This window comes from Arachis duranensis, chromosome 3 (genome assembly GCF_000817695.3).
Source record: "Arachis duranensis cultivar V14167 chromosome 3, aradu.V14167.gnm2.J7QH, whole genome shotgun sequence".
Classification (NCBI taxonomy): domain Eukaryota; kingdom Viridiplantae; phylum Streptophyta; class Magnoliopsida; order Fabales; family Fabaceae; genus Arachis; species Arachis duranensis.
The window spans coordinates 130,018,593-130,045,333 of NC_029774.3; the positions used below are offsets into that span (position 1 = coordinate 130,018,593).

General features: G+C 31.5%; 3 protein-coding genes and 1 pseudogene across 3 annotated transcripts; 3 read left to right on the forward strand and 1 right to left on the reverse strand.

The window, feature by feature from the left end:
* The first annotated feature begins 361 nt into the window (after nt 1–361).
* LOC107481523 (uncharacterized) lies at nt 362–1,543 on the forward strand (annotated as a pseudogene).
* Nucleotides 1,544–17,302: 15,759 nt separating this feature from the next.
* LOC107481742 (60S ribosomal protein L44) lies at nt 17,303–18,441 on the forward strand. Its single transcript, XM_016102046.3, has 4 exons — nt 17,303–17,458; nt 17,548–17,727; nt 18,028–18,102; nt 18,205–18,441. Exons 1-4 carry the CDS (start codon nt 17,456–17,458, stop codon nt 18,262–18,264), a joined length of 318 nt encoding a protein of 105 aa, XP_015957532.1. The 5' UTR covers nt 17,303–17,455; the 3' UTR covers nt 18,265–18,441.
* Nucleotides 18,442–19,096: 655 nt separating this feature from the next.
* LOC107481522 (putative clathrin assembly protein At1g03050) lies at nt 19,097–21,013 on the reverse strand. Its single transcript, XM_052258552.1, has 3 exons — nt 20,493–21,013; nt 20,296–20,411; nt 19,097–20,211 (listed from the first exon to the last, which is right to left on the reverse strand). The coding sequence occupies exons 1-3, from the start codon at nt 21,011–21,013 to the stop codon at nt 19,097–19,099; spliced, it is 1,752 nt and encodes a 583-aa protein (XP_052114512.1).
* A 1,750-nt stretch (nt 21,014–22,763) lies between these two features.
* On the forward strand, nt 22,764–23,891 carry LOC107481521 (uncharacterized). Its single transcript, XM_016101803.1, has 2 exons — nt 22,764–23,275; nt 23,639–23,891. The coding sequence occupies exons 1-2, from the start codon at nt 22,764–22,766 to the stop codon at nt 23,889–23,891; spliced, it is 765 nt and encodes a 254-aa protein (XP_015957289.1).
* Nucleotides 23,892–26,741: the final 2,850 nt, after the last annotated feature.

A 26,741-nucleotide genomic window follows, 5' to 3' on the forward strand; every position in this document is an offset into this window, starting at 1 on the left:
TTATGCTTTTTATAAACAAAAAATTATCGTTTAGTGTTCAAGTTTTAAAATTCAAACTAAGATATGGTTATATATTATAATTTTTGTATTTGAACATTGATTTATTGTAAAACTTAAATCTTGATGTTGGCACAATGAAATTGTATTATATGATCTCATCTTTTTAATCCATAAATTGCATTCTTCGGTTTCTTTTATAAATATTATTTTTATACTTAACATAGTGAAAGAAAGGTATATTTTTATATAAATTATTTGTTGCAGATATAACTAAAACAATTTATTATCTTGGTGATTATTAGATGTGATAGATATTGATGACCCAGAATTTTTTGTCGGTATTGCGACGCCATGATATGGTATGAGGAGAGATCAAAGAAGTCCAAAACAGGATCCAATTTTGAGTTCTCAATATGTTGTATGCGAGGGAAGGTACAACTTCCGTTTTGAAGCACTTGATCGGACGCTTAGGAATCTTACGTCAGTTACCGATCAACATAAGACACATCAACCATTTGGTGGTAAGATTGTTGCTCTAGGAGGTGATTTCAGACAGATACTTCCGGTAATTCCGAAAGGAAGTAGACACGATATATTAGCATCCGCTATTAACTCATCCCAACTGTGGTCATTTTGTAAGGTTCTGAAACTGCATACGAATATGAGGCTTCTAATGTCTTCTTTGGATCAAGATGAATGTGAAATGAAGATTTTTGCTAATTGGATACTTGATGTTGGAAATGGAAATATTATCTTTGTTGTTGGTGATGAATTAGAAGTTGAAATTCCAGATGATCTATTGATTACAACTACTGATAATCCTCTCTCTCATTTGGTAGACTTTGCATATCCAAATTTGTTGCAAAATATGTCAGATTACAGGTATTTTCAGAGTAGAGCAATTCTTGCACCCACACTTAAGAGTGTCGAGAAGGTAAACGATTTTGTCTTGACAATCTTTCCAGGAATGGAAAAGGAGTATTTGAGCTCTGACACAACATGTCAAGCTGATGAGAATGAAGATGTAAAACAAGAGTGGTTCACACCAGAGTTTCTAAATGACATCAAATGTTCGAGACTACTCAATCACAAGTTGACTTTGAAGCCAGGAGTCGCTGTAATGCTACTGCGAAACATAGACCAGACTTCAGGTTTATGCAACGGGACAAGATTAATAGTTAACAAACTTGGCAGCAACGTAATTGGAGCGACGGTAGTGACCGGTAGAAATATTGGAGATAAAGTGTACATTCCAAGAATGAACTTAATCCCTTCAGATTCAGGATTGCCATTTAAGTTCCAACGGAGACAATTTTCATTAACAGTATGCTTTACAATAACCATTAACATGAGTCAGGATCAATCATTATCACATGTACGGCTTTATTTGCCAAAATCAATGTTCATCCATGGATAACTTTATGTTGCTTTGTCAAGAGTTAAGAGTCGCAGTGGCCTCAGGGTTTTAATTCTAAACGAAGACGGCAATCCAAAGTCATCAACAACAAATGTCGTGTTCAAAGAGGTTTTTAATAATATTTAGGTAAGAATAATATTATTTTCATTTTAATAGCATGTTATGATTTATACTTTTGTACAAATCTTTACTATAGATATAACTAATTTATCTATAACTCTTTTTTCAAATTTGAAATGAAATGTGTAACAAGGAGCACAACATCCAATGATTTTCTAATGAAGTTAGTAAGATATTAGGTTGTTGATAAATTTTTATTAGCTTTTTGATATAAAATTTAAGGTAAAATTAACATGCTATTATTATAGTTATATATGTTCTTATTTTTTTATCTCCCTCCTTATGGTTCAAGAATATTATAAACTTCGAACTCTTCTATTCATATTTTACTTTGAATAAAGATAAAATAACATATTTAACACGTTTATTATATAACGATGATGATAGTGTTATACTAAATTTAAAAAATATATGATTATAAAATATTATTTTTAATTTAATTTATCAAATTTAAATATAAGCCCGTGCATCGCACTGGTTTAATACTAGTTTAGTACAGTTGCTACCCTTTACCCTTTTTCTTAAAATATATAGACGTTGGTGTGATAGGTCATACTGCAGGAGAATAATGCGATTATACGTGGCAGATAGTGAGTTGAGCATGGGCAAAATGGGTATTACACAAAAAGCCTTTTTGAAAAGAAGGGAAGGAAGTTAAAGAGTGTGCAAATTATCAAAACGACACAACCCAGAATACAGAAAATTTCACTCACCACTGGCATTGCCATGGAGAGAAAAAAAGAGAAAGGTGCAGGTAGCGGAACAAAGGCGGGTGAGCGCCCTTTCCAGACGGAGGCCGCCGAGAAATTATTTGGTGTGTTACTCAACCTCCGTCAAACTGGCACTGTTAAGGAATACCGCGACCTCTTCGAGAAGCTTAGCGACGTCGTTTTGAGGTCGGTCTTCGTAAACGGGCTTAGGGAGGATGTGAAGGCGGAGCTAAGCTCCTTCGAGGCGGAATCACTCTCTGATCTGATGGACCTGTCGGAAGTGGCCGAAGCGAGGTGCCGGAACCCGAAGTGTGCGATGATGAGGTTCTGGGGGAAGATCGAGGGGAGAAGAGTGGTGATGGTGTTGTCTACTGGATCTACTGACAGCTTCATCGCGAAGAGGGTGGTGAAGGAGCTGAGGCTCCCGACGACGGTAACCCGTGAGCGGTTCGTCTCCGTGGATGGAAAAATGGCGAATAATGGAGGGGTGTGCAAGGGCTTAACGGTTAAGGTCCAGGGGACGAAAATGGAAATAAAACGTGATTTCTTCGTGGTTGATCTTGCAGAAAGTGGAGACATTGTGTTAGGTTCGGACTGGGTTTCGGATCTTGGTGGGATGCTAATGGATCATGGGTTGGTCCAGGTTGAGGTGGCGGGGAAGCAGATAGCCTTGAGAGGGGACCCTTCTCTCACCAAAGGCAATGAAATCTGGACTATTCAAAGGGTTATCTAGCTCAATCAATTTTCAATCCCTAGCGCTCTCTAATCCCCATCTTTAAATGATATGATGTGATAGTCTCAGTTTTTTTCTTTAATTAATTCAAGTATTTGCTTGTGTTTCTTCTCAACTCTGGAGATGCTATTCCCTAATCGCGAACTTTTTAATGTGATCACGGATAACCCTAGTTCTCTCCATTTTAGAAATTCGCCGAAGTTCGGCACTAATGCAATCCAAAAACAATGCCATGAATTTCAGTGATTAATTGGTTATGATATTTAAACACGGGGAGTATTAGGTCAAGTTAACGCGGCAAAACGCAAAAGCGCAAACCAAGATTTACTTCTAACACGTTTTTATTTTTGATCTTGGGAGAAAGATGTGTAAAATTCAATTATGGGAGTGCAGGAGACTTCACTGTCACGGTTGGGATTAAGAAATCGGACATTAGTCAAACGATTCGATTAGAGGCTGGATAGGTACATAAATTGGACCGTTCGATTTGTACTCCCATTACTTGCCAAACATGTATCAATCCGTGTCATTGCTTGTATACACACCATCTCAAGAATAGCCCTTTCATTTCACTTTTGTTCTTTTTTCCCAAACCCTACACTCACCTTCACTTTCAGTCTCCATTGATACATAATTAATTTGAAAAAAAAAATGGACGGCTAATCTTTAACAATGCCAAAAAAAAGAAGAATAAAAAACGTCAATTGTCCATTTTAATTATGTAGATTTTTATTTTTAAATATTTTAATTTAATTAAAATAATAGTGATAATGTTAAATATTAGTGGTATAGTGATAATGTTAGAGATTAGTGTAGTAATAATTTTTAAATATTTTAATTTAATTAAAATAATAGTGATAATTTTAAATATAAGTAATAATTAATTAATTATAGTGATAATGTTAAAGATTAGTATAATAATAATTTTTATTAAGATGTGTAGGTATGATAATAAAATAATTAATATTAACTGTTATTAATAAATTTATTGTAGTGATTATTAAGATTATTATACGTGTGATCTAATAAATTAATTATTATAAATTGTTTTGTATACGTGTGTGATAATAAAGAAATTAATTATTAGTATTAACAAGTTTAATCACCCGTGCCATGCACGTGATAAGATTAAAATTATAATTTTAAATTGTTATGTTAAATTTTATTTTAATTATAATAATTTAATTAATAAAAAAATAACTTGTATGTGTTGTTTTTCTTTTCTTAATATAATAATTGTATTAACTATAAAATAGTTATTTAATCTACTTTTTTCAATAAATCAGGCATATATACTCAATATGACAATAAATAATCTAGTAATACTTAAATCTACCAACAAAGTTTTATATGTTGGTATATTGTGAAGTAAGAAAATATCAAAATCAGCTCAAAATGAAGAACAAATTAATAGAGAATCCTAATGCAGAAAGTTTTGTAATAAACAATAAATAATTTAAACCTACTGAATAACAATTCAATGCTATCCTTTGATACCTGCAAAATATATACATAAAACAACACTGTATTAATGTTTGTATATAAAATTATATGATTAACGTAATTATAAAATTGTTTGTCAAGAGAATAAAATTATACGAATTTTTATGATAATTTTAATATTCTCAAACTATTAATGTACAATAAGAATTCATCTATTAGTTCCTAGAATTTCTAAATTTTTTTAAGTGATAGTAATAAATTTTAATAAATAAATAGATTTAGTAAGACATTTTGTTATTACTTTTTTATTATAGGCTCTCAAAAACTTCTCTATATACCACATTCATCGTGCAGTAATTTCCAAGTGTATTAACCCGTGCTATGCACGTGATAAGATTAAAATTATAATTTTAAATTATTTTGTTAAGATTAATTTAAATTATAATAATTTGATTAATAAAAATATAACATGTTATGTATTATTTCTTTTTTATTAAGCTAGTGTTAAATATATTAACTCTAAAAAGTTATTAGTTGGTTTTAGCAATCTAATTTCTTCAATAAATCAAACATATATACTCAATGTGACCATAAATAACTTAATAATACTTAGACCCACCAACAAATTTTTATATGTTATTTTACTATCAAATAAGAACATATCAAATTAGCTCAAAATAAATAATAAATTATTAGAGAATTCTAATGCACAAAATTCTCTAATAAACAATGAATAATTTAAATCTACTAAAAAATAACTCAACACTTTTCTTTGATACCTGCAAAACATATACCTAAAATAATATTATATTAATGTTAGTATACAATTTTACAATCATCGACCATATTTACTATACATGACTCCTTCTTAAAAGTTATTCTATACATGTGTGCAGTCGAAAGATAAATTATTGGACTTTATTTTATTTTTCTAAATTATTATAATTATGCATTATTCATTAAATGCTAACTGTAATATTGTAATATAATTATAATAAAGATATTTTTTTAAAATAAATTTAGAAGAGAGAATAGTACTTTCATTTTGGAGAGAAAATGAATTCATGAGAAATTGACACCTCAATTTTATTAGTTGATAATGTATTAAATATTGATTTTATATAATTATAATAAAAATATTTCTCTAAATTAGTATAATCATGCATTATTCGTTAAATGTTAATTGTAATATAATTATAATAAATATATTTTTCTAAAATAAATTTAGAAAAGAAAATAGTGATTTCATTTTAGAGAAAAAATGAATTCATGAGAAATTAACACCACTTTTATTAGTTGGAGAAAAAATTCAGTTTTAGTATATTTTGTCATTATTATACATTTTTCTCTAATCATATATCCACTGTTTTCTTTTTTTGTTTTAGCATTTTGAACTTGGGTTAAACTTCTATTATATGATAGAATTAATATGAGTATATTTTATTATTAAATAGACAAAGTTAATATAAAATAAAATTATACATAAAAAAGTAAAGAAAATAAAATTAAAATAGCAAAAGTGATAAAAAGATTATTTTTATAATTTTGTTTTGTCATTTTTATGTATAGAAGATTAGAAAATAGTAAATTTTTAACTAAATTAATTTATATTTGTTGTATTCAATTTAAATAAGTAATAAATTATCTTATTTTAATTTATTCCTTAAATTTATATATCTTAAAATTAAATCAAATAATTAATATACATAATTTTAAATTGTGTGATACTTAAATATCTATTCAAATCAATTAGTTGATATAATTAATTCATCATAATGAATTGACTTTAATGAGTTAAACAAAATAATACAGAAGCATGCTACGTTGATTCTATCATTAAAAGTAAAAATTCGATTTTTATATGATAGGATAGATAATATAATAGACGGCAAGAAAGAGAAAGATAAACATTTTAGATCCTAAGTTATTTCATTTGAATGTTGCAATGTGGTATCACATTATTTTACTTATTTTACCATATGGACCCTTTTGTAACTTTATTTCAGTATCAATAGAATTTCACTATCTTTGAGTACTAAATTAAAATTCAAAATGAAAATAAAAAAAGTAAAGAGTATAAAATTATTGATTGAAAAATACTCTAAATAATAAAAAGTCAAATTAACTTTAATATTAAATTCATTAATACGATTTTAATTTTATATAATAGTTAGAAAATATATTAGTAAAAGCAAATGGAAGAATAGCTTTAATTAGTATTTGGTAAAATATTCATTTAGAATAATTAAAAAATATAAAATTATGATATTATTAAAAATAATACATTTTATGTTAAAAAATTATATTTAAATAAAATATTTATAAAATATAAAATTTAGAGTAACATAGCTTTATAAAGATTAATCATTAATCAATTATGAACTATAATAAAATTATAATATAATTTATTTATGAAAAAATAATCAATAATTAATATTAATAAATATAAAAATCATCTTAACACTTTAATTAAAAGTATGAATGGTTAATTATTATTCATTATTAATAATATTTTGTTAATAAAAAATTGAAAATATAATTATTTAGATTTAGATTTTAGAAAAATAAACGTATAAGTAACAAATGATCTATTTTATCATGTATATTACAAATTAATGAATTAAACTAACTGATATAATGAATTATAATTAATTAATTGGTATAAATTATAATAAATTATATGATATTTAAAAAGAAAATAAAATGAATAAAAGAATAAAAAATAGAAGAATAGAAGACTACAATAAAATAAATTGAATGTAAATTTTTTTTTTACAAATTTTATATCACATCTGCTTCAATAATAATAAATAAAAATACATCAACTTAATATCTAAGAAAAAAAGGATGAGATGAAATCATAATACAATTCTAAAATAAAAGCTTAAATTAAACCATAATATCATTGCACAACACAAATTAAAAATAATTTCACACTACAATATACCACACAAATAGATAAATGACTTAAGCTTAATTAGAAATTTTTTATTTATTTATGCAAACATGATAACACCATGGTCTATAAATGGTTAATGGATAACATATCATATATTGCTCTAAATGATGAGCACGTGAGTTGAAGACTGTGTGCTGATTTGTGTTCATGATGGTTGCCTTCTTGTGACGGCGTCTTATAGGAAGAAAAAGAATTATTGTAAAAGTTACCAAATGAAAGAGTAATTGATAAATGAATGATATTTTCTTCTAGCATATATGGTCTTTTATAGTGGTAAAATAAAAATGAAATGAATAAAATTTTGTATTTTTATATTAGAAATAGAATTTGATATTTATCCTAATAAGATTAAATAATTAATTAGTTATATTTAAATAAATAAAATAAATATATTTTTAAGAATTAATCAAATCAATTAGTCAATACAAATAATTAGTATAATTAATTTATTTGATTTATTGAATTTAAAAAATAAATTAAAAAATAATTGATTGAATTAATTAGTTGATATAATTAATTTATTATAATTAATTGGATTTAATGAATTAAAAAAATAAATAGAAAAACATAGGAGATAATAATTTTTTTAATTAAATTAATCTGTATTTATTGTATTTAATCATTATAAGTAACAAATCATCTATCTATAATTATAATAAAAATACTTTCTCAAAATAATATAATCTACTATTATTCATCCACTAATTATTTGGCAATAAACCTTAATATGATTTTTTACATCTCCGCTATGGGAAATAACTACTTATATATACCAAATAATATGTAACATATTACTACCTATATAAGTTAAGGCACAAATACAGAATTTAATTAAGGTGATTGAAACTTTCACCAAACAGAATATGACCTCAATCGAATAAAAAATGGTACTCAATTTTGCATTAATTAGCTAGTCGAAGAAATAACATACTCATTCATTATTCGTGTTTCATTATATTTTTTAAATAATATATAGAAAATATATATCCTGTGTATAAAAATGTGACTATTAGTAATTTTATTAATAAACTTTTTTTAAACTATTACTAATTTCAATTTTAATAGAAAATTTGAGGAAATAATTTCGTTTGCCATAAATAATATACTAAAACTATTAGTATATTATCTTTTATATGGTTAATTGAATTTATCAATGATTTTTCCGTGTAAATCGTTATTACCCAGTTTTTAATAACTACTTAATATATAAAATTTGAAATTGAAAATTATTATTACTAATTCAATTAACTGGTTAATTGAGTAATAATTGTCAAATTACTAAGGTGCAAAATCATTAATTTACTCAATAGATTTCCATATATTATTTATATTTCAAGTAATAATTTGAAATTATATTATTTACCAGTTAATAATACTATTATTAATAATTATTTTTTGTCTTGATTTTTAAATCAATTATTAAATAATTATTCTTGTTAAAATAATTGTTTATAAATTATTTCAAATTATATTTTGTTAAGATATAATTATTTAGATTATTACCCATGGAACGGGTATAATTTCATTTTATACCAATTAATCAATTATAATTATATGACACGGCTGTAATTTTAATTTTATCCACCGATTATTGGCAAATAAATTTTATGCCAATTATAAATAAAATCTATTTTTATTGGCAAATAAATTGTCTTTAGGTCAACAATTTAATATATGTGTAGGTTATTTTTTGTCAAATATAATGAAAATACAAATAAAAAAATAAAGGATAAAAATAAACTTAATAATATCTGACACTACTTCATTTTATTAAATTATTTAAAAATAGCAAATCCACAAAAAATAATCGTAATATATAAATTGAGGCAATAATTTAAAATTTTATAATTATAATTTAATCAAATACTAATAGTAAAACTAAATTACCTAAACAATATTGAATCTATTCTAGTCATTAGTCACGTATAGTATAGAATCATTCTTGTAACGACAACCAACTGAAATAACATCGTAAATTTCAATATTTAGAATTCGTACAAAATCAAACCATCCTCTTGTTAGATAAGCTTTCTGAAAAAATCAAAATATGTTAAAAAATTATTCTAATAATGAACAGCTTAAACTAAGAAAATTTAAATATATTACCAATCATTGAAATTGCATATCTGAATTTGTCACGAATTTAGCAAAACTGAACTGAAACTGAGGGAATTTAATTTCATTATGTGCTCCACTTCGAAAATTTTCGGGCAGACGTAAAAAGCATGGAGGGGATGGAACTTGAACTTGCCCTATAAAGTTCTGTGGATGCCATTCCTCAATAAAAAATCGAGCTACTCTTAAGAAATCTAACTTTAACCACATTCCATTGGGTTGGTCATAATAGGTGAGTAGATCCAACCATCATTCGATAAAGTAGAGACTATTGCCTCTTCTTTGAACGCTTACATCCATGTAGTTGGAACCCGAATCAGTGAAAATAACTCGATGAGGTATTTCATGGATATGATACATTGTAAATGATTGTGGCAAAAGACAATCGAACTGGAACATTAGACGATAAGAATAACTTAGAGTAACAACAAATAAAAAATCATCAAAAAAATAATATAATAGAATGAGTATATGAAAAATATTATAAAAAATTATAAATTGTACCTTAAAAGGATCAACTTCAATAAAAAACGAAGAATACATTCTTATTCTATGAAGTAGTAAAAAAAACACTAAATATAAAATTATGAATTGACTCTCAAATTTAGATTCATGTACCACAGGAAAACACTATATATAGACTTTAGTAAAACAAAAATAAATATGTAAATTACCTATTATTAAGGTAATTTTTTAATAATGCATTAAATATTGATTTGATACAATTATAATGAATATATGTTCCTAAATTAGTATAATTATATATTAATTTCATCATATCACGGGTAACAAAGATTTTTTATTATTAGTATTACTATTACTGATATTATTATTATCATTAAAATGAATAAAAGTATTTTTAATTGATAATTGATAAGTAGTTTAATAGTGCATTAAATTTTGATTTGATACAATTATAATGAAAATATGTTTCTAAATTAGTATAATTATATATTATTCATTAAATATTAATTACAATATAATTATATTAAAGATATTTTTTATAAAATAATTTAAAAAAATTATTTGATATACGTGAATCGGGTAACAAAGATTTATTATTATTATTATTACTATTATTGATATTATTATTATCATTAAAATTATTAAAAGTATTTTTAATTGATAATTGATAAGTAGTTTAATAGTACATTAAATTTTGATTTGATATAATTATAATGAAGATATGTTACTAAATTAGTATAATTATATATTATTTATTTAGTATTAATTATAATATAATTACAATAAAATAATTTAGAATAGAAAAAAATTTATTCGTTTTGGAGGGAAAACGGAAGCATGAGAGATCGACACGTCACCTTTAGTAATCGGGAGAAAACCCAATTTTAGTATATTAAGTAGATTGTTGTTGTTGTTGTTGTTGTTGTTGTTGTTGTTGTTATTTTGTTAAATTTAATTTGTTAATTAAAGAAGGTTACATTTGTTTAATGTGGTCTATGTCTATGTTTTGTAGGGTTTACAGATGTTGCAATGTGACCACTATTTGCTGCCGGATTCGTACAATCAAATAGTAGAGGGACATTTACAGGACACTGGCATTTATCACGTTTCACAGATTGGAGTTGTTCAGTGTCAGTCGGCATTGGTTAATGCTCTGACCGAAAGATGACGCCCTGAGCCCCTGAGACTCATACTATAAGATGTGGTGATCATTCTTGGTCTTCCGACGAATGGTTTGCCAGTCACAAGACCGACACTCAGTAGTTATGAGGTGTTAGAGGTTGAATGCTTGGATCAGTTTGGTGTTGCACCTAGGAAGGCAAACTGTAGAAAAAATTTCATCAAGTTGACGTGATTTCGAGGATTGAAAGATCGTTTAGTGTTGGTTGATGATATTCAGATTTAGAGGTACGTGAAGTGCCACATAATGTTATTGTTTGGGACCGTTATGTTTGGAGATAAGCCTGGGACAGGGATGCACTAAAAGTTTCTGCCGCTATTTTGTAACTTTGCTGGGATCATACAGTTTAGTTGGGGATCGACATGCGTGGCACACCTGTACAGAGCATTGTGTAGGGCAACTGGTGTCGACTAAAAGGAGATTGATGGTCCTCTGACACTTTTGCTTACCTGAGCTTAGATCTGTCTACCAATTATTGCGCCGCTTCCTAGCCACCCTCGACTCTTTCCGATTGCAAACAAATAAATTTAATTACTACATGTTTTGAAAAAGCGTATTTTAAATTTGATTGATAAATCTTAATTAACGAATTATCTGATGTCAGGTGGCGTAACTGGGATCATGAGAATCGGCCTTATAGGTTTTGTAGCCTTGCTCACTTTAGGAAAACATTAGATGATCTGCAAGAATGACAGATTTATTGTAGTAAATAAGTAGTTGTTTTCGTTTAGCCGTATTATTATTCGGTGTGTAATCTTCTTTTACCTGCATAATGTGTACAATTTATTTGGGAGACTTATGCAATTGGTTGGATCAATCTAGACGTAATTCTTTCTAACATCTGTCAGCATTTGACTATTTGAAATGTCATAGTTTCACTTATATCTTTTGAATGCATTGAATAACATGTATTTGAAAGACAAAAAAGACAATTTAACTTGACTCAGACGTTTCTCATCAAGAATGAGATTTAAGTGAAGCACACGGTGAAGCACATTTTCTCTGCACCGCTTTTTCTTAGCTAAATATAATAAGCAACTGAAATGAGATGCATGAAACTTTCTTAGTTATGGGTTCATTAAACTATGCCATTGTTCTGAATATCGAGTAAATAATTATTTTTAATCACAAAAGATGTATGCATTAAGAAATTTATTAATGAAAAAATCAAATTATTATTATATTTTTAAATTATTCTTTCTAATATTTTTTTATCGTTTCCACTTAATCTCACAAACTTTTTTCTTTTTGGAAAAGTATGAGGAGCCAATGTATGTTTTATACAATATATACAATGGGGTTAAATTAAAATAAGAATTAAATTAAAAACAATTAATTAATTTTGAGTAGTTTTCAATTTAAAATTGAATCAAATCATGATTTTCGTTAGTTATGGCAATTAATTAATTTTGAGTAGTTATGGCAATTAATTAATTTTGAGTAATTTCACATTTAAAATTTGAATCAAATCATGATTTCCGTCAGAATCAAATAAGGATTATCTCCCTTTCTCAATACGGTGTAAACTCTTCTCTCACTCTCTTCTCGAAGTAAAAATCGGTACAGTGCCGCCACAGTTATCAGTCGCCGTCGAACATCGCGTTGACACTTTTTCTACTGGCGCCGTCGTCTGCATAGGCCACCGTACGTAGGGAGGACGCCCATATTGTGTGAGTCGAGCTCGCAGCACAGCAGCAACCCAGACGTCCAGCGCCTCCATCGCAGCCAATTTATGTCTTCTTCCTGTCGCCGGATGTTCACTTTCTCTGTGAAGGTGGATGGTTATTCTTGGGTGCTTAGTTGTAGACAATGATTGCTGGTTATGATTTATATTTGGATGTTCACTTTCTCAGTTTTCGCGGATGTTTATTCTTCGAGTAATTCAACAAGATCCAGGCACGCAGCAGCGCTGAGATGATGCGAGCGCGGGATTTGGGGCTGCAACTCACGTCGGCGACGCTGACAATTGCAGGTCACGGATGTTCGACCGCGTGAGGAGTGACGGAGATTCTTCTGGCGAGGACGTTGGTGCGAGGAGGCGGAGCGCGATAGTTCCGGTCGGCAGGAACGGAGGCTACACATTGCGTAGAAACAGAGCAGTAGAAAGTAGGTTGTTGCGCACACGGTAGGGGCGCGGAGAAAAGGATTTTTCTGCGGAACAAACAATGAGATTTTTTGGAGGGTAGGTAATGGTAGGTGATGAAGGGTAGGGGTGTGCATGGTCCGGCCCGACCCGAAAATCCGGCTCGGTCCCGAACACTTTAAGGACTAGTTTGGTGTGATTTCACCGGGTCTTGGGTCGGGTAAGGGTCTTAAAAATAAACAATTAGATATCACAAAAAGCAACTAGAAATTGGGGATAATGATGTTTAATTTACATTATTAATATATATTGGGCCAAATAAACAGCCTATTGTACATATTGTATAGATATCTCATTGTCTCCCTATCAGGACTCTTTCTTTTTTTTATCGTTACCGAAACATCACTTTTGATACCACTAATAAATTCTGTTGAGTCTTTTTTTTTGTCAGTGTGCCAAAAATAGTTTATTCTAAAATAAGGCTGCGCAAAACATTCATAAAGAAATTTAAAATCCTGATTCTAATATAGTATGCTACTGTTTTAATATAGGATTAAATTCTCATTATTCTAAAGGATAAAAGAATAAGAATCAAATCTCAAAATTTTACCAAAAATTGAAATTTTGAGAGAGAACAAATGTATCAGTGGGGTGGTCAAACATGTGCTACAGAATGGGTGCAGCTTCCATTTGTAATTAGCAAATTGCCACGATCTTGTTACGGAGGAGGCGTTGGGCAATACCCCCAAATAGTGGCACCGGAGCCGTTAAGGAGATGGAGACATGGAGGATAGGAAGCGAAGAGAGGCTCTAGAGCCGATGGGCTAGCGTTAGCGCCAATCCAGACAGTGAGGGAATTGTCGGAGTAGAAGGTAGGAGGAATGGTGGGTGAGTTGATGGAGGACCATGAAGTTGGGCTTGTTAAGTTGAAAGTGAGTGTGGTGGTAAAAGAAAAAGAGGGAGAGAGGTTGTGAAATTGAAGTTGGTTAAGAAAGAATAATTTGAGAAATTTGAATAGTTTTTTATGTTTTATTTAGTCTTATTAATTAGAATTTATTTTTCATAGGTACAACATTTTTTTTTTCATGATTAAATTTGTGAGCACTTAAATTTTTAGTGAGTAGAAGTAGTTATTTACATTTTGAATATTTTTGAATTTTTAAAAAAATTATAAGAATTAAAAATCCAATTTTAAAGAATTCGTTAAATTACCATTATAGTGTTTTTTATTATTTACTAAATTTATTTTTATGATAAATTTTAAATATTTAAAAATTATTTATTTTATATTTTTAAAATTAAATATTAACTTTTTATCTTCTTTTAGTAAGTTAAACAATTATATATAGACACCATAGCAAGTACCAAAAATATATTAGAAAAGCTCTACATCCATGTAATTTTTTCATCCAAGCTATCTAAGTAACTTCCTTCACACGCGCGTTTCCCCCTCCCTCAGTCGTTTGTTATACACATGCCTCATATAACGTAAATCTTTTGTTGCGTGATAAACCTTTCTCAACGTAAACCTTGTTCTCTTCTCGCATTTTCGTTCTTCAACCTAATAAGCGTCGTTCTCCTCTATTCACGTTTTCTTCTTCTTCGTTTTCTTCTTTGATTCACAATTTTAAATGGAATTAATGAATGATTCAACTTCAAATCAGTTGAATGAGAACGATCTGGTTTATTCTTCTAAAACGAATCATGCTGATGAGGTTTGGATTGTTCAATTTTAAATCGAATTGAATGGAATGCGATTGTTAATTTTATTTGAATTGAATTGAATGGACGTATGTATTTTTTACTCTGAATTGAATTGATAATATCTAAATTGTAGACAAAGGTGTTTTGAATTTGCTTTTGTATAATGCATTATGTTTCGTTCATTAAGTACTATACAATTCTTTCACTATGAGTAACTGTTCGGTTCGGTAAGCATAAAGGAGTTTGAATTTAATTTAATACACTGGATTATGTTTCATTCATTCAGTACTATAGAGTTGTTTCACCATGAGTATGTGTTCGGTTCGGATTACAAAAATATTTTAAATAAAAAAATAAAAAGATTAAAAGATAATTTAATTAAATAACATGTACTAATTAATCATTTAAACTGACATAGCATAATAGTAAAAAGTTAGAAGACTACAAATGTATGTAGAGACTATTTTAAATTCTGTTTTAATATATTACTAATAGATAGATAAATTTATATTTTACTTACTACCTTGTTCTTGAATTGGTATTCATGAAAGTTATGAGCCAATTCATGAGTGATTTATCTTAAAACTTTCATTCTTTATAAGACAATTTTCTTATACCTTTAGTCATATTAATTGAATACTATTAAAATATTATTATTAATATTAATAATAATATTATTAAATACTATAATATAATGATAAAATTATTAGATAAAATATAAATATTAATATTATTAATATTTTAATAATTAAAAAAGACATTTAAATTTTTAATTTTAATTTTCATGAATCATAACAAGTATTTTTAATAATATTATTACAACTAAAAGATATTTAAAAAATATACATTGTTGAAAAAAAAAGAAGTGATATATATATGCAACAAATACACTATATATATAACTTATTATGAATACAATTATACAAAGAAGTAAAAAAAATTAATAAATACAATTACATAATGACCTAATACATATGTTTAGCAAATTTAAAAAAAGTTGTATTCATCAACCAAATTTTAGTTGTGCAAAAAATTAGTAAAAATGGAGAGGTAGAAAGAGGAAGAGAAAGAGGTATGAGTTTATGTGAGGAGATAAAGAAAATGTCTGAAATGAATATTGATTTATATAGTAAATATAAAAATAAGGATGAATACGAAAGGAGAAGAGAAGAAATTAGATTTTAATCAAATTTATACTTATTAAAATAAAATTAATATTAACATTAAAAACAATATTTAACTTAGATAAAAATAAAGTATAAGAGAATATGAAAAGTTAAAGTTAAAAAGAATCTTATAATAAGAATCTTAAAATATAATATAAAGATAAAAGACAGAAATCTAAGAGATTAAAAATAAATTTAAAATCACTTAAACTGATATGACATCATGTTAAAAGCTTTAAGAAACCTAGAATGAATCTGAAAACTACCTTTTATATTTTTCTTTAAGAAAATAAAATAAAATAAAATAACACTACAAAAAAACATGTATTTAACTGTATATACATTTATATTGTTCTTTGTTATTTATGACCGCTATAATAACCGTCGTTGTAATATCTTATTACATAATATATAATTATGTTATTTTTAATTATATTTAAAATAGGTTGATTATTCTAACTTTGTGAAATCCTAAAAGAATTTATACATTTAATTTTGATTTTTTTTGTTTGTAATATTTGATAATTTTAGTGGTATCTTAAGAATTTTTTTTTCTTGTAATGTGATCTTAAGATCAATGTAAAATAAGGATGAGTATGGGTCGAGTTGGTTCAGATTTAAAGTGAAATTAGAATCAAACTAATTAAATTGTAATTAATTTAGTTTGGTTCGGATTTATATTTTTTTTATGGATATAGTAATTGTAAATTGAATCTTTTAATTAAAAATTTAATAGAAATTTAAAGTGAAATTATTACATTGATTTACATTGAATTTTATTCTTTCTAACGTTTTATAATTTTAACGGGAGATTTTATGATATTTTTATATTTTTTTGTTTTTTTATTATAGTTGAAGAAAGAAAAGTAAAAGTTCTAAAAATAAATCTAGAGTCACTAAATTTTATGTGGTATTATGATAGAAAATAAGAAAGTTAAGAATACATCTAGAGATTATTTTATATGTTTTAATATATATATATATTTTTTTTGGTATGATATATGTTTTAATATATTATTAATAGATAAATAGATTTGAGGTAGACCCGTAATTAAAGATGGCTATTTTTGTTGCTTGAAGTATTTTTTTCTTGGTTCAGGAAATGTTTCTTTCTAAATTGTACCTCGAAAAGAGTCACTCTGATACGACCCCTAAAAGAAAATAGAGAATCCAATTGGAGTTAATGGGCCACAGTCCATCTCTCTTACCCAGTTAAAGCCCAACCTGCGATAGGACCCTTTAACCCTAATTCCCAAAGCCAATAAAACCCAAGCACCGTTCTTCGTTTCCAATTTTCGCAGGTGCAGAGCTCCACACAGGTGTTACGATCCCCTGCAACAGCTTCACCACCGCCGCTACCATGGTAGACCTCTCCTTCCTTTCTGAGCCCTTAAATTGTTCAATTTTTGAATTGGTTTCGTTAATTTTCAGTGAATTGATCGATATGTGTAGGTGAACGTTCCGAAGACAAAGAAGACGTACTGCAAGAGCAAGGAGTGCAGGAAGCACACTCTTCACAAGGTTACCCAATACAAGAAGGGCAAGGATAGCATCGCCGCTCAGGGTAAGCGCCGTTATGACCGCAAGCAATCCGGTTATGGTGGCCAGACCAAGCCCGTCTTCCACAAAAAGGTAAGTCTAATCGTTATCACCTTTTTTCATTACTTGCAGGGTAGCCTGTCCTAGACTTTAGGGTTCAATCCTAGAGAAAAAATTGAGGAGGGAAGGGGGTTTAGTGGTCTAAATAGTCCTAAAAGATCATGCTTTTTCAGATTGGTTTTTTCTGTAGGATAGATATCAGTTAGGTGATGTAATTTAGAGGAATAGATTATTAATCTCCTTAGGTATTGGTCAATTGTTGTGATACTCGTTAAAGTTGATTTGTAATTGAGCTGTTATTTAGATTGTTGATTTATGTTGTGTTAAAAATAGGCCAAGACCACCAAGAAAATTGTGTTGAGGCTTCAATGCCAGGGCTGCAAACATGTCTCCCAGCATCCTATTAAGGTATTGACATGTGGTCTTGTTGCTTTCACCATTGTCTTCTTGGCTTTGGGCTGCGGAGAGTAGTAGTACCTAATGGTTTTCCTCCATGTTACTTTTTTGCAGAGATGCAAGCACTTTGAGATTGGTGGTGACAAGAAGGGAAAAGGAACTTCCCTCTTCTAATTTCATTGCTCCAGTTTGCTGTTTCATCTTATTTTGTTTTTTATCCTTTGCTATTTGCAGCATTTTCTTTTTGCCAGTGTTAAGTTCTTAAAATCTGAAGATCTGTTAGCTATACTTAAATTTTGTACGTTGCGTTTGAGAAGTATTCTAATATCAATGACTAGTATCCTTTGTTTACTTGGCCGTACATTTGTATTTTTCTGGGCTATTTTATGTGGTACGCGATACATGGCCGTATTTTGATGGTATACTTTTTAAATCTGCATAATGCATAAGGTGCTTAGCAGTTAAATGATGAGAATAAATGTTTCATTTGATATAAGGCTGTAACAAATGTTGCTTCCTTTCTATCACACACAGCAACAACCACTCCCAAAAGAGAAAAACGAAATAAAAAAAAGAAATGCTGCTTCATAGAATCAATTCACTTCACCGTGGCCTTGGAGAAAACTATATCGTGTAGACAGTTGATCATTTCCGAGTGGTTGAATATCGTTGATTCATTGATTGTGATTCTAGTTAGCATTCTATAAGAGTACTTAAGACAACTCAATACACTCGTGCGGGGTTAAACCAGTTGCAAGACACTAACAATGAAACAACGAAGAAAGGGACAGTGATGAGGTATGTCCAAACTAATGAAGCAATGTTTCTAATTTAATGATTTCACCTTCCGTGAAGCAAAAGACTCTCACTCCACATTTCATTTCCATCTTTTATTCAAGTGGATTTCTATTACTTTTCACAAATTTTTTTTTCAAAATGAATTATCTGTATAAGATTCATGTGGAGGAAGAATGTGGTTTCCTTTGTAGGATTTAAAAATTTCTCTTTAATGAGAATAGCCCCAATAGTTTTGTTGATACCCTCCCATGTACGTATTGTTAGCTTGTACATTTGGGTATGCAACTTGTCCCTGCATCTGCATCCCACGGTTTGCATATTGCTGCCACATTAGTTGCTCCTCCATCAACAACCTCTGTTTCTTTTCGATCTCTGACATTTGAACGTAGTGTGGAGGTGCCACAGCCAATGAAGCTGCAAAAGGGTCTGCACCAAACGAAGTCAAACCACCTGCCGGAGATGGTGGTGCCGGCAATGCTAGCATGGCAGGTCTTCCAGCCGAGCCTAGTGCGACGCTACTATTGCTGCCACTTACCCCATAACCTGGTCCTTGCATGGCTGAATATGCAGCTCCATGTTGGTACATACCATCCAACAACAAGGTGTCAAAGCCTCCCCCAAGTGATGGCTTCTGGTTGGACAAGTTGCTTGCTGATTGAACCAATGCTGTTTCCCAATCTGCTGAATCATCAAAAGCGTGCCATGGAAGAGCTTTGGTGTCACTATTTGTTGCTGGTGCAGCCCCATCAAACAATGCCAAGGCTAGTTTGTCCCCATATTCATGAGTTGTCACTGTGTCATCTCCTAGATTCAATAGATCCCCCTCTGTTTGCTCTGGCTCTTCATTCTTGGGCTCTGCTTCCTTTGTTTCTTCTACTGGCTCCTCCTTTACTTCTTCTGGCGGCGGCAGCGCCTTAATTGCATTCATATCCTCTTGTGGTTCAGGTTCCTCTGCTTTTTCATCTTCACTTTGATGTTCTTGTTGTTCTAGTTTTCTACATTTGGCTATTCTGGACTTCTCTCTGATGTAGTTATCCATGAGCTCCAGCTTCTTGGCTGTTACCTTCTCTAAATCCGGATACTCGAATGCGCGCCCAATGCCTATGGACTTGGACCAGGTATAGAACATGTCTAGCTCGTCGTACTGCTTTCCAACGCGGCAGAAAACATCATACACTTTGCTGCATTCTTGTACCTCCATCTCTTCGGCGAAACGATCGATTAAGATGCTCATGATCTCTGTCATATCATGATATATTTGAAAGCTCTCCTTCACAATAGGATACAGAGCCACTATGACAATACGATGGGTCTTTGCCACTCCTGCCATGTTGAAAACAACAAAAAGAACCAACTAAGGGAATAAATAAGATAATGTGAATTTGTTTGTTCTATGCTACTACAAACCTGTGGGACGACAAGCTATAAAGCGTTCAAGAAGCAACTGCAAATGCTGCATCTTGGAAAATAGTAGCTCGGTCCTAAAATCATTCAAAGGTGTGGCTTTTGTACTGACTTCGATATCAAGATCCTTGTCTTTATCTTTATCTTTATCTTTATCTCTGTATATATATCTTTCTCTGTCTCTGTCTTTATCTCTTTGTCTTTGCTCATCATCTTCATCAAAACCAAACCTGCTGCGCCTTCCGCGCCTGTTCTGCATCTTGTACTCAAGCCTTTCATCAAGATACAAGGCGTAGGTGCGCACAAATGCAGAGAAATCCCAAGAACTAGAATAGGACCTGTCCCTGAAATCAGACATGTTGAGAAGGCGAGTGCCGCGCCTAGTTGAGAAGAATATTTCTTGCTCATAAGCAGGATCTCCATCTGATAGTAGCCTTTGAATGAGAATGAGGGATTTCAAAGCAACCGTCCAACTTTTTGTCTTGCTTAGACGCTTGGAGATGGTGCTAACGCAGGCACTAACGTAGGCCCTCGAGTAACATGTTAAGCTCAGGATCTCCCTAACATGCTTCTCTTCAGCAGGGTACTCATCATGCCTTGTTGCCTTCACAATTGCCACTTCAAGATCCCCCAATGAGCTGCTGCTTCCCACCTTGGCTAGCCCTATGCTTGTCTTATCCTTAACTGCTCCAATGGCTCTTCTCAATTTGCTTGGACCCATTCTGATGATTAATCTGTCATCAACCTCCAACTGCTTCTGGAGGTTGAGAGAACCAGGACAAGATGCTTCTTTTTCTTCAAACTATTAAGCTCTCAAGGGGAACAAAAGAAAAGAGAAGAGGATAGAAACAAAGATAGTCTACCCTCTCCCTCTTCCTTTCCTTTCCTTTCCTTTCCCTTGGCCTTTCTCTCTCTCTCTCTCTCTCTGTTCAAGCTTGGGTCCAAACATCAGGACTTGCCTCAAATTAGAAAAGCTTTCTCCGTTTTGTTAGCATCAAAATGTGGAATCCAAATAATAATGAATATGCATTTCCCTTTCTTCACCCGTTGACCTTTTCAACGCCACCTTCACCTATTTAGGCCTTCTAATTTTAATTTTAGTTCTGCAATGCATTACATATTATTCATGATTCTATATTGATATTTCTCTTTTCTATTTTTAACTAAAATATTTTCCCTTCCTTATATAGAGTCTGAACTGGCTTTCGCAGTTTAACTTGATATGCAAAATGCATGCATGCATGCAACCAATATCTTGGCTGTTTTTGTCCCAAACATTAATTTTAATTAAAAATTTAAAACTGAAGAAACAAAATTAGAAAGATTAACATACACAAGACAACATTGCCAAACTCAAGAATTGAGCACTTATATCATTAAGGCAAAATTAGAAACATCAAAGTAAAATTAAGATAATTTAAACAGATAAAGTAAAATTTTTTGGATAATATTAGGGATAAAAGAAATTTTACTTTAACATTTTAATAACATAAGTTATAATTTTGAATTTGGCCATTATTATCAATTGTCATCAGCGACAAACTCTTAAATGGAGTCTCAATCCGCAGAAAAATAATTTTTGGCCTACTGGACTAGGGGATATCGTGAAAAACAAAAAATTCAATTGTGCTACTATTCAATTTTAAATAAATAAAAAAGGATGCAATTGACTGATAATATTAACTTTATTTAATACTTAATTAATTTTTAATGATATTTTAAATCGATTTCTAACAATTTTTAGATTGGATAAATTAGTTTATAACAAAAAAAAACAGATATTGATTTTTGAATATTAAATAAATAAATTTCTAGTAAAATAAAAAGATAAATTAACTATCATTTCTTAGAAGGTATAAGAATTTTTAAAGTTTATAAACATAATTTATAAACTTGTTTACAAATCAACTATTATACAATTTTGAAAATCGAAGATGAGCGGTGGAGTGAGCGGGGAAGAGACTTTGAGGGTGAAACACGGTGAGGCAGCCGATAATGTCGACGGAAGAGATAAGGGGGAGAGCGGGGGAGGGTTTGCATCAGGAGAAAAGGGGATCATATTTCGGGAGGGGTTTCTAAGCCTTTGAAGGTTTCTTTCAGGGACAAAGTTGTGGGCTCCAAGATTGCTAAAGCTTTTTCACTTGTTGAAACTTTATCGGGAGATAACATTGCGGTAGTTTCTGGAAAGTAAGGAGATCTCTTACCACCGAGTGTCACATTTACCCAAGAAGCTAAGAATTGCTTGGCAGAACCTTATAAGGATGCTATAGTGATTAAGGTGCTAGGTAAACATTATAGCTAGTCTCATAAACTCCGAACGGTATGGAGGATTAAGGGAGGTTTTGCTTTATTGGACGTGGGATTTGACTACTTCCTTGTGAAGTTTGATGTGGCTGAGGAGCGAGAAAAGGTTTTCTTAGGAGGTCCTAGGTAAACATTATAGCTACACTGCATTATCTCATAAACTCCGAATGGTATGGCGGATTAAGGGAGGTTTTGATTTATTGGACTTTTTGGGGTTTGACTACTTTCTTGTGAAGTTTGATGTGGTTGAGGAGCGAGAAAAGGTTCTCTTAGGAGGTCCATGGATGATTGAGGAAAATTATGTGGCAATGAAGCCTTGGGATCAAGAGTTTAGATCAAGTGAAAACTGTTTTGGAGCAACTTTAGTGTGGATTAGAATTTTCAGATTACCAATTTGGTGCTACCAAGAAGATGCAATGCTCCGTGTTGCGGCTGTAGTTGGCATTCCCGTTAAGGTTGATTTGGCAACAAAATTAGCTGAAAGAGGACGATATGCTCGAGCCTGTGTTCAGATAGATTTAGGATTGCCAGTGACTAAGAAGATTCTTGTTGACAGTGTTGAATATGAGGTTAAATATAAAAGTCTTCACCTTATTTGTGACTCCTGTCTCAAGTTTGGTCATGATATGAGGTGTGCAAGACTGACAGCAATGCGGAAGGAGGAGGAACTAATGCCAAGGTGGTCGGCGATGTAGCAAAGCAGCCAGAAAATTCAAATTCAAAAAAATCCAGTGAATGTGGAAAAGGCAAGTTTTAATTTTGACAAGAATATTGGAGATGAGACTGTAAATGTTGCTGTCCCGGATTTGGTGGAGAGTGATTTGCATGCTGTTCATGTAGACCATGCACAACTTGAGGATTTGGAAGGTTGGACTCAAGTGATTAGGAAAGGAAAGTATAAAATGGATCAAAAGCCTTCTCCTAGTACCCATCAGGTCTAACCAAAAGCAAAGAAGACTCCTAACAAGGCTACCAGTACTTGGACAAGGCCTAACCACCAACGTACAACACATGCTACTGGATCCAAAGTAAAATTAAGCAGGGGCATCAATATTGGAAAATCAGTTAGTGTGGCTTCTTCGGGGACCCGGCACAATGTTCATCATCAGCAGCAATGTGAGACAACAAATGGCACTGTGCGAAAGCGTCCTCGCCCAAACTCTTTGCAGAATTCACCAGTAGATAAGGATGGAGCATCGATGGCAGGTATGGTGCAAGTTTCGACGGAGAAAATTGAGCTGCCACTTGAGAGTCCATTAAAGGCAGGATTGTCGAAGACAGGGACAACATGTTGAGTCTCAGGTTTGTTATTGGAGCTCCCTTTTTGCTGTTTTTTATGAATAGTTTCAATATCATAGCCTGAAATGTGACGGGTGCATCTAACAAGATGGCCCGTGTGCATTGCAACAATTTGGTGAGAATATATAAACCATCTTTCTTCTTTCTCTTTGAGACTCATACCATGTTTAATAATTTAAAAATTTTTTGGGATAAGTTGGGTTTTCATTGTGTTGGTATTGAGGAAGCAGTAGGACACAGGGGTGGCATTTGGTTTCTATCTTCTATTGCTAATGCTTCTTGTGTGGTTATTGATCAAATTGACCAATGCATCATAGTGAAAGTGAGTGTGGGTAACTTAGTTTGGCTTTGTAGTGCAGTATATGGGAGTCCTCAATTCGAAAAAAGATGTATGCTTTGGGATCATTTGCGTTCTATTAATTCAGGCCATAATAGACCATGGATGGTCATTGGTGATTTTAATGAGATTGTGGCACCAGATGAGAGTATAGGTGCTTATTTTTCTTCTCACAGAGCTAGTCTATTAGCTACTACTCTAGATGACTGTGAGCTCTTTGATCTTAAAGTGACTGGTAGGAGATATACTTGGTATAGAGCAGTTCAGGCTAGCAGGGACTTGGCTAAAAGGTTGGATAGAGCTCTAGTTAATGAGGCGTGGATGTCAATGTTTCCTGAGGGTTATTCTGAAATTCTAGCAGGCTTCATTCTGATCATTGTCCTATTTTAGTTCGTTGTCATGGTAGCCCCAGAGTGAAAGGTTCTCGTCCTTTTAGGTTCCAAGCTGCGTGGGCAACACATCCTTCTTATAAACATGTTATTAGTAAGGCTTGGAATCAAGAGTTTGGAGGCGTTACTGAAAGGCTTAAGATGGTTCAACAGGCTTCTTTGGACTTCAACTCAAAGATTTTTGGAAATATTTTTGTGCGAAAAAATAAGCTGGAATATCAGATTGATCAGATTCAACGGCGTTTGGAGGTTACCGATGTGTTATCTCTGAGAATTAAAGAAGCTGAACTGAGGGAAGATTATAATAGGCTTTTATTGCAAGAGGAACTTTTTTGGTACCAGAAATCTAGAGACCAGTGGGTCAAGTATGGGGATAGAAACACTAAATTCTTTCATCTTCAGACTTTGGTGCGTAGAAACCATAATAGAGTACATGGATTATATGTTAGAGATGGGTCTTGGTCTACTGATCCAGATATTCTCCAGGAAGAAGCCCTCTCTTTTTACAAGAATCTCTTTGGTACAACGGAAGAGGTTGAGGTTGATTGTTTAGGGGATGTTCCGATGCCCACTCTAAGCACTGAGGCTTGTGCTAGGTTAATTGACCCTGTCTCTTTTGCGGAAGTCAAGTCAGCAGTATTCAGTATGAGCCCTTTTAAGGCTCCTGGTCCAGATGGCTTTCAAGCTTATTTTTTTAAAGAATATTGGGAGATAGTAGGCACTGAGATTTGGAATATTGTCCGGAGCGCTTTTTTGGGAGAGTTCTTAAATCCTAGCATCATGGAAACTCTGATTGTGCTTATTCCTAAAATTGATAATCCTACCTTTATGAAGGATTTCAGGCCTATTAGCTTGTGTAATGTGGTTTATAAAATTATCACCAAAGTATTGACTAACCGACTTCGGCCTTTTCTTCCAGATATTGTTAGTCCTTTACAAGGAGGTTTTATTCCGGGTCGTGGTGCTCCTGATAATATTATTGTGGCCCAAGAAATTTTGAATTTCATGAAGCACACAAAATCCAAGAAAGGTACTCTTGCTTTTAAAATTGATCTTGAAAAAGCTTATGATAGGGTGGATTGGAGGTTTTTGGAGAGTACTCTCATTGCTTTTGGTTTTCCTATCATCACTGTTAATTTGATTATGACTTGTGTCCGTGCATCCTCTCTTTCTATTATGTGGAATGGGAATAGATTGGATAGTTTTGCTCCTAGAAGGGGGCTTAGACAGGGCGATCCAATGTCTCCTTACTTATTTGTGCTTTGTATGGAAAGACTTGCCTGCTATATATCTCATAAGGTGGTCGAGGGTGTGTGGAAACCAGTTTCTGTCACTAGGGGTGGCCCAAAATTTTCTCATTTGATGTTTGCAGATGATCTCTTACTCTTCTGCCAGGCTACAAAAAGTCAGGTCCAAATGGTCATGCATTCTCTTAATATTTTTTGCAAGGCATCTGGCATGAAAGTGAATCTTGAAAAGTCTAAAGCTTTTTGTTCTAAAAATGTGACTGCTCGTAGAAGAGATATTTTTACTAGTGTTTCTTCAATACGTTTTGCTTTGGACTTAGGAAGATATCTTGGAGTTAACCTTAATCATTCCCGTACCAGTAGGGCTTCTTTTCATTCGGTGATTGAAAAGGTGAGGGGAAGATTAGCTAATTGGAAAGGAAGGCTTCTAAATAAAGCAGGGAGACTTTGCCTGATCAATTCTGTTGCAGCATCCATTCCTGTCTATCATATGCAGGTATCCTTTTTTCCAAATTGGGTTTGCGATAAATTATCTTCTATGATGAGACAGTTCCTTTGGAAGGGTCAAGTTGATGGTAGAGGTCTTTCTCTTGTTAATTGGAGGACCGTGATCACTCCAAAAAAATTTGGTGGCCTGGGTGTTAGAGACCCTGCGTGTGTTAATATATCTTTACTTGGTAAATTGGTGTGGCAACTTTTTCATTGTCAGGACAAGCCTTGGGTTGCTCTATTGAGGGCGAAGTATCTGAGGAATGAGGGAGTTTTAGATGGCCCTGTCCCTTACAACGCTTCTCATGTTTGGAAGAGTATTTTAAACGCTTTTGGTGCTCTTAAGGATGCCTTCTCTTGGTGCGTTGGGTCACTTGATCAATC

Excerpts from the sequence above, each read along its gene's own strand:
- LOC107481742 (XM_016102046.3), top strand. Across the intron at positions 17,728-18,027 it reads AGCCCGTCTTCCACAAAAAG|GCCAAGACCACCAAGAAAAT; the intron begins GTAAGTCTAATC and ends TGTTAAAAATAG. Across the intron at positions 18,103-18,204 it reads TCTCCCAGCATCCTATTAAG|AGATGCAAGCACTTTGAGAT; the intron begins GTATTGACATGT and ends ACTTTTTTGCAG.
- LOC107481522 (XM_052258552.1), bottom strand. The coding sequence starts at position 21,013 with ATGGGTCCAAGCAAATTGAGAAGAGCCATTGGAGCAGTTAAGGATAAG. Across the intron at positions 20,412-20,492 it reads GATGAAGATGATGAGCAAAG|TATCGAAGTCAGTACAAAAG; the intron begins ACAAAGAGATAA and ends CAAGGATCTTGA. Across the intron at positions 20,212-20,295 it reads TATAGCTTGTCGTCCCACAG|GAGTGGCAAAGACCCATCGT; the intron begins GTTTGTAGTAGC and ends TCAACATGGCAG.
- LOC107481521 (XM_016101803.1), top strand. The coding sequence starts at position 22,764 with ATGGTATGGCGGATTAAGGGAGGTTTTGATTTATTGGACTTTTTGGGG. Across the intron at positions 23,276-23,638 it reads GAGGAGGAACTAATGCCAAG|GGGCATCAATATTGGAAAAT; the intron begins GTGGTCGGCGAT and ends AAAATTAAGCAG.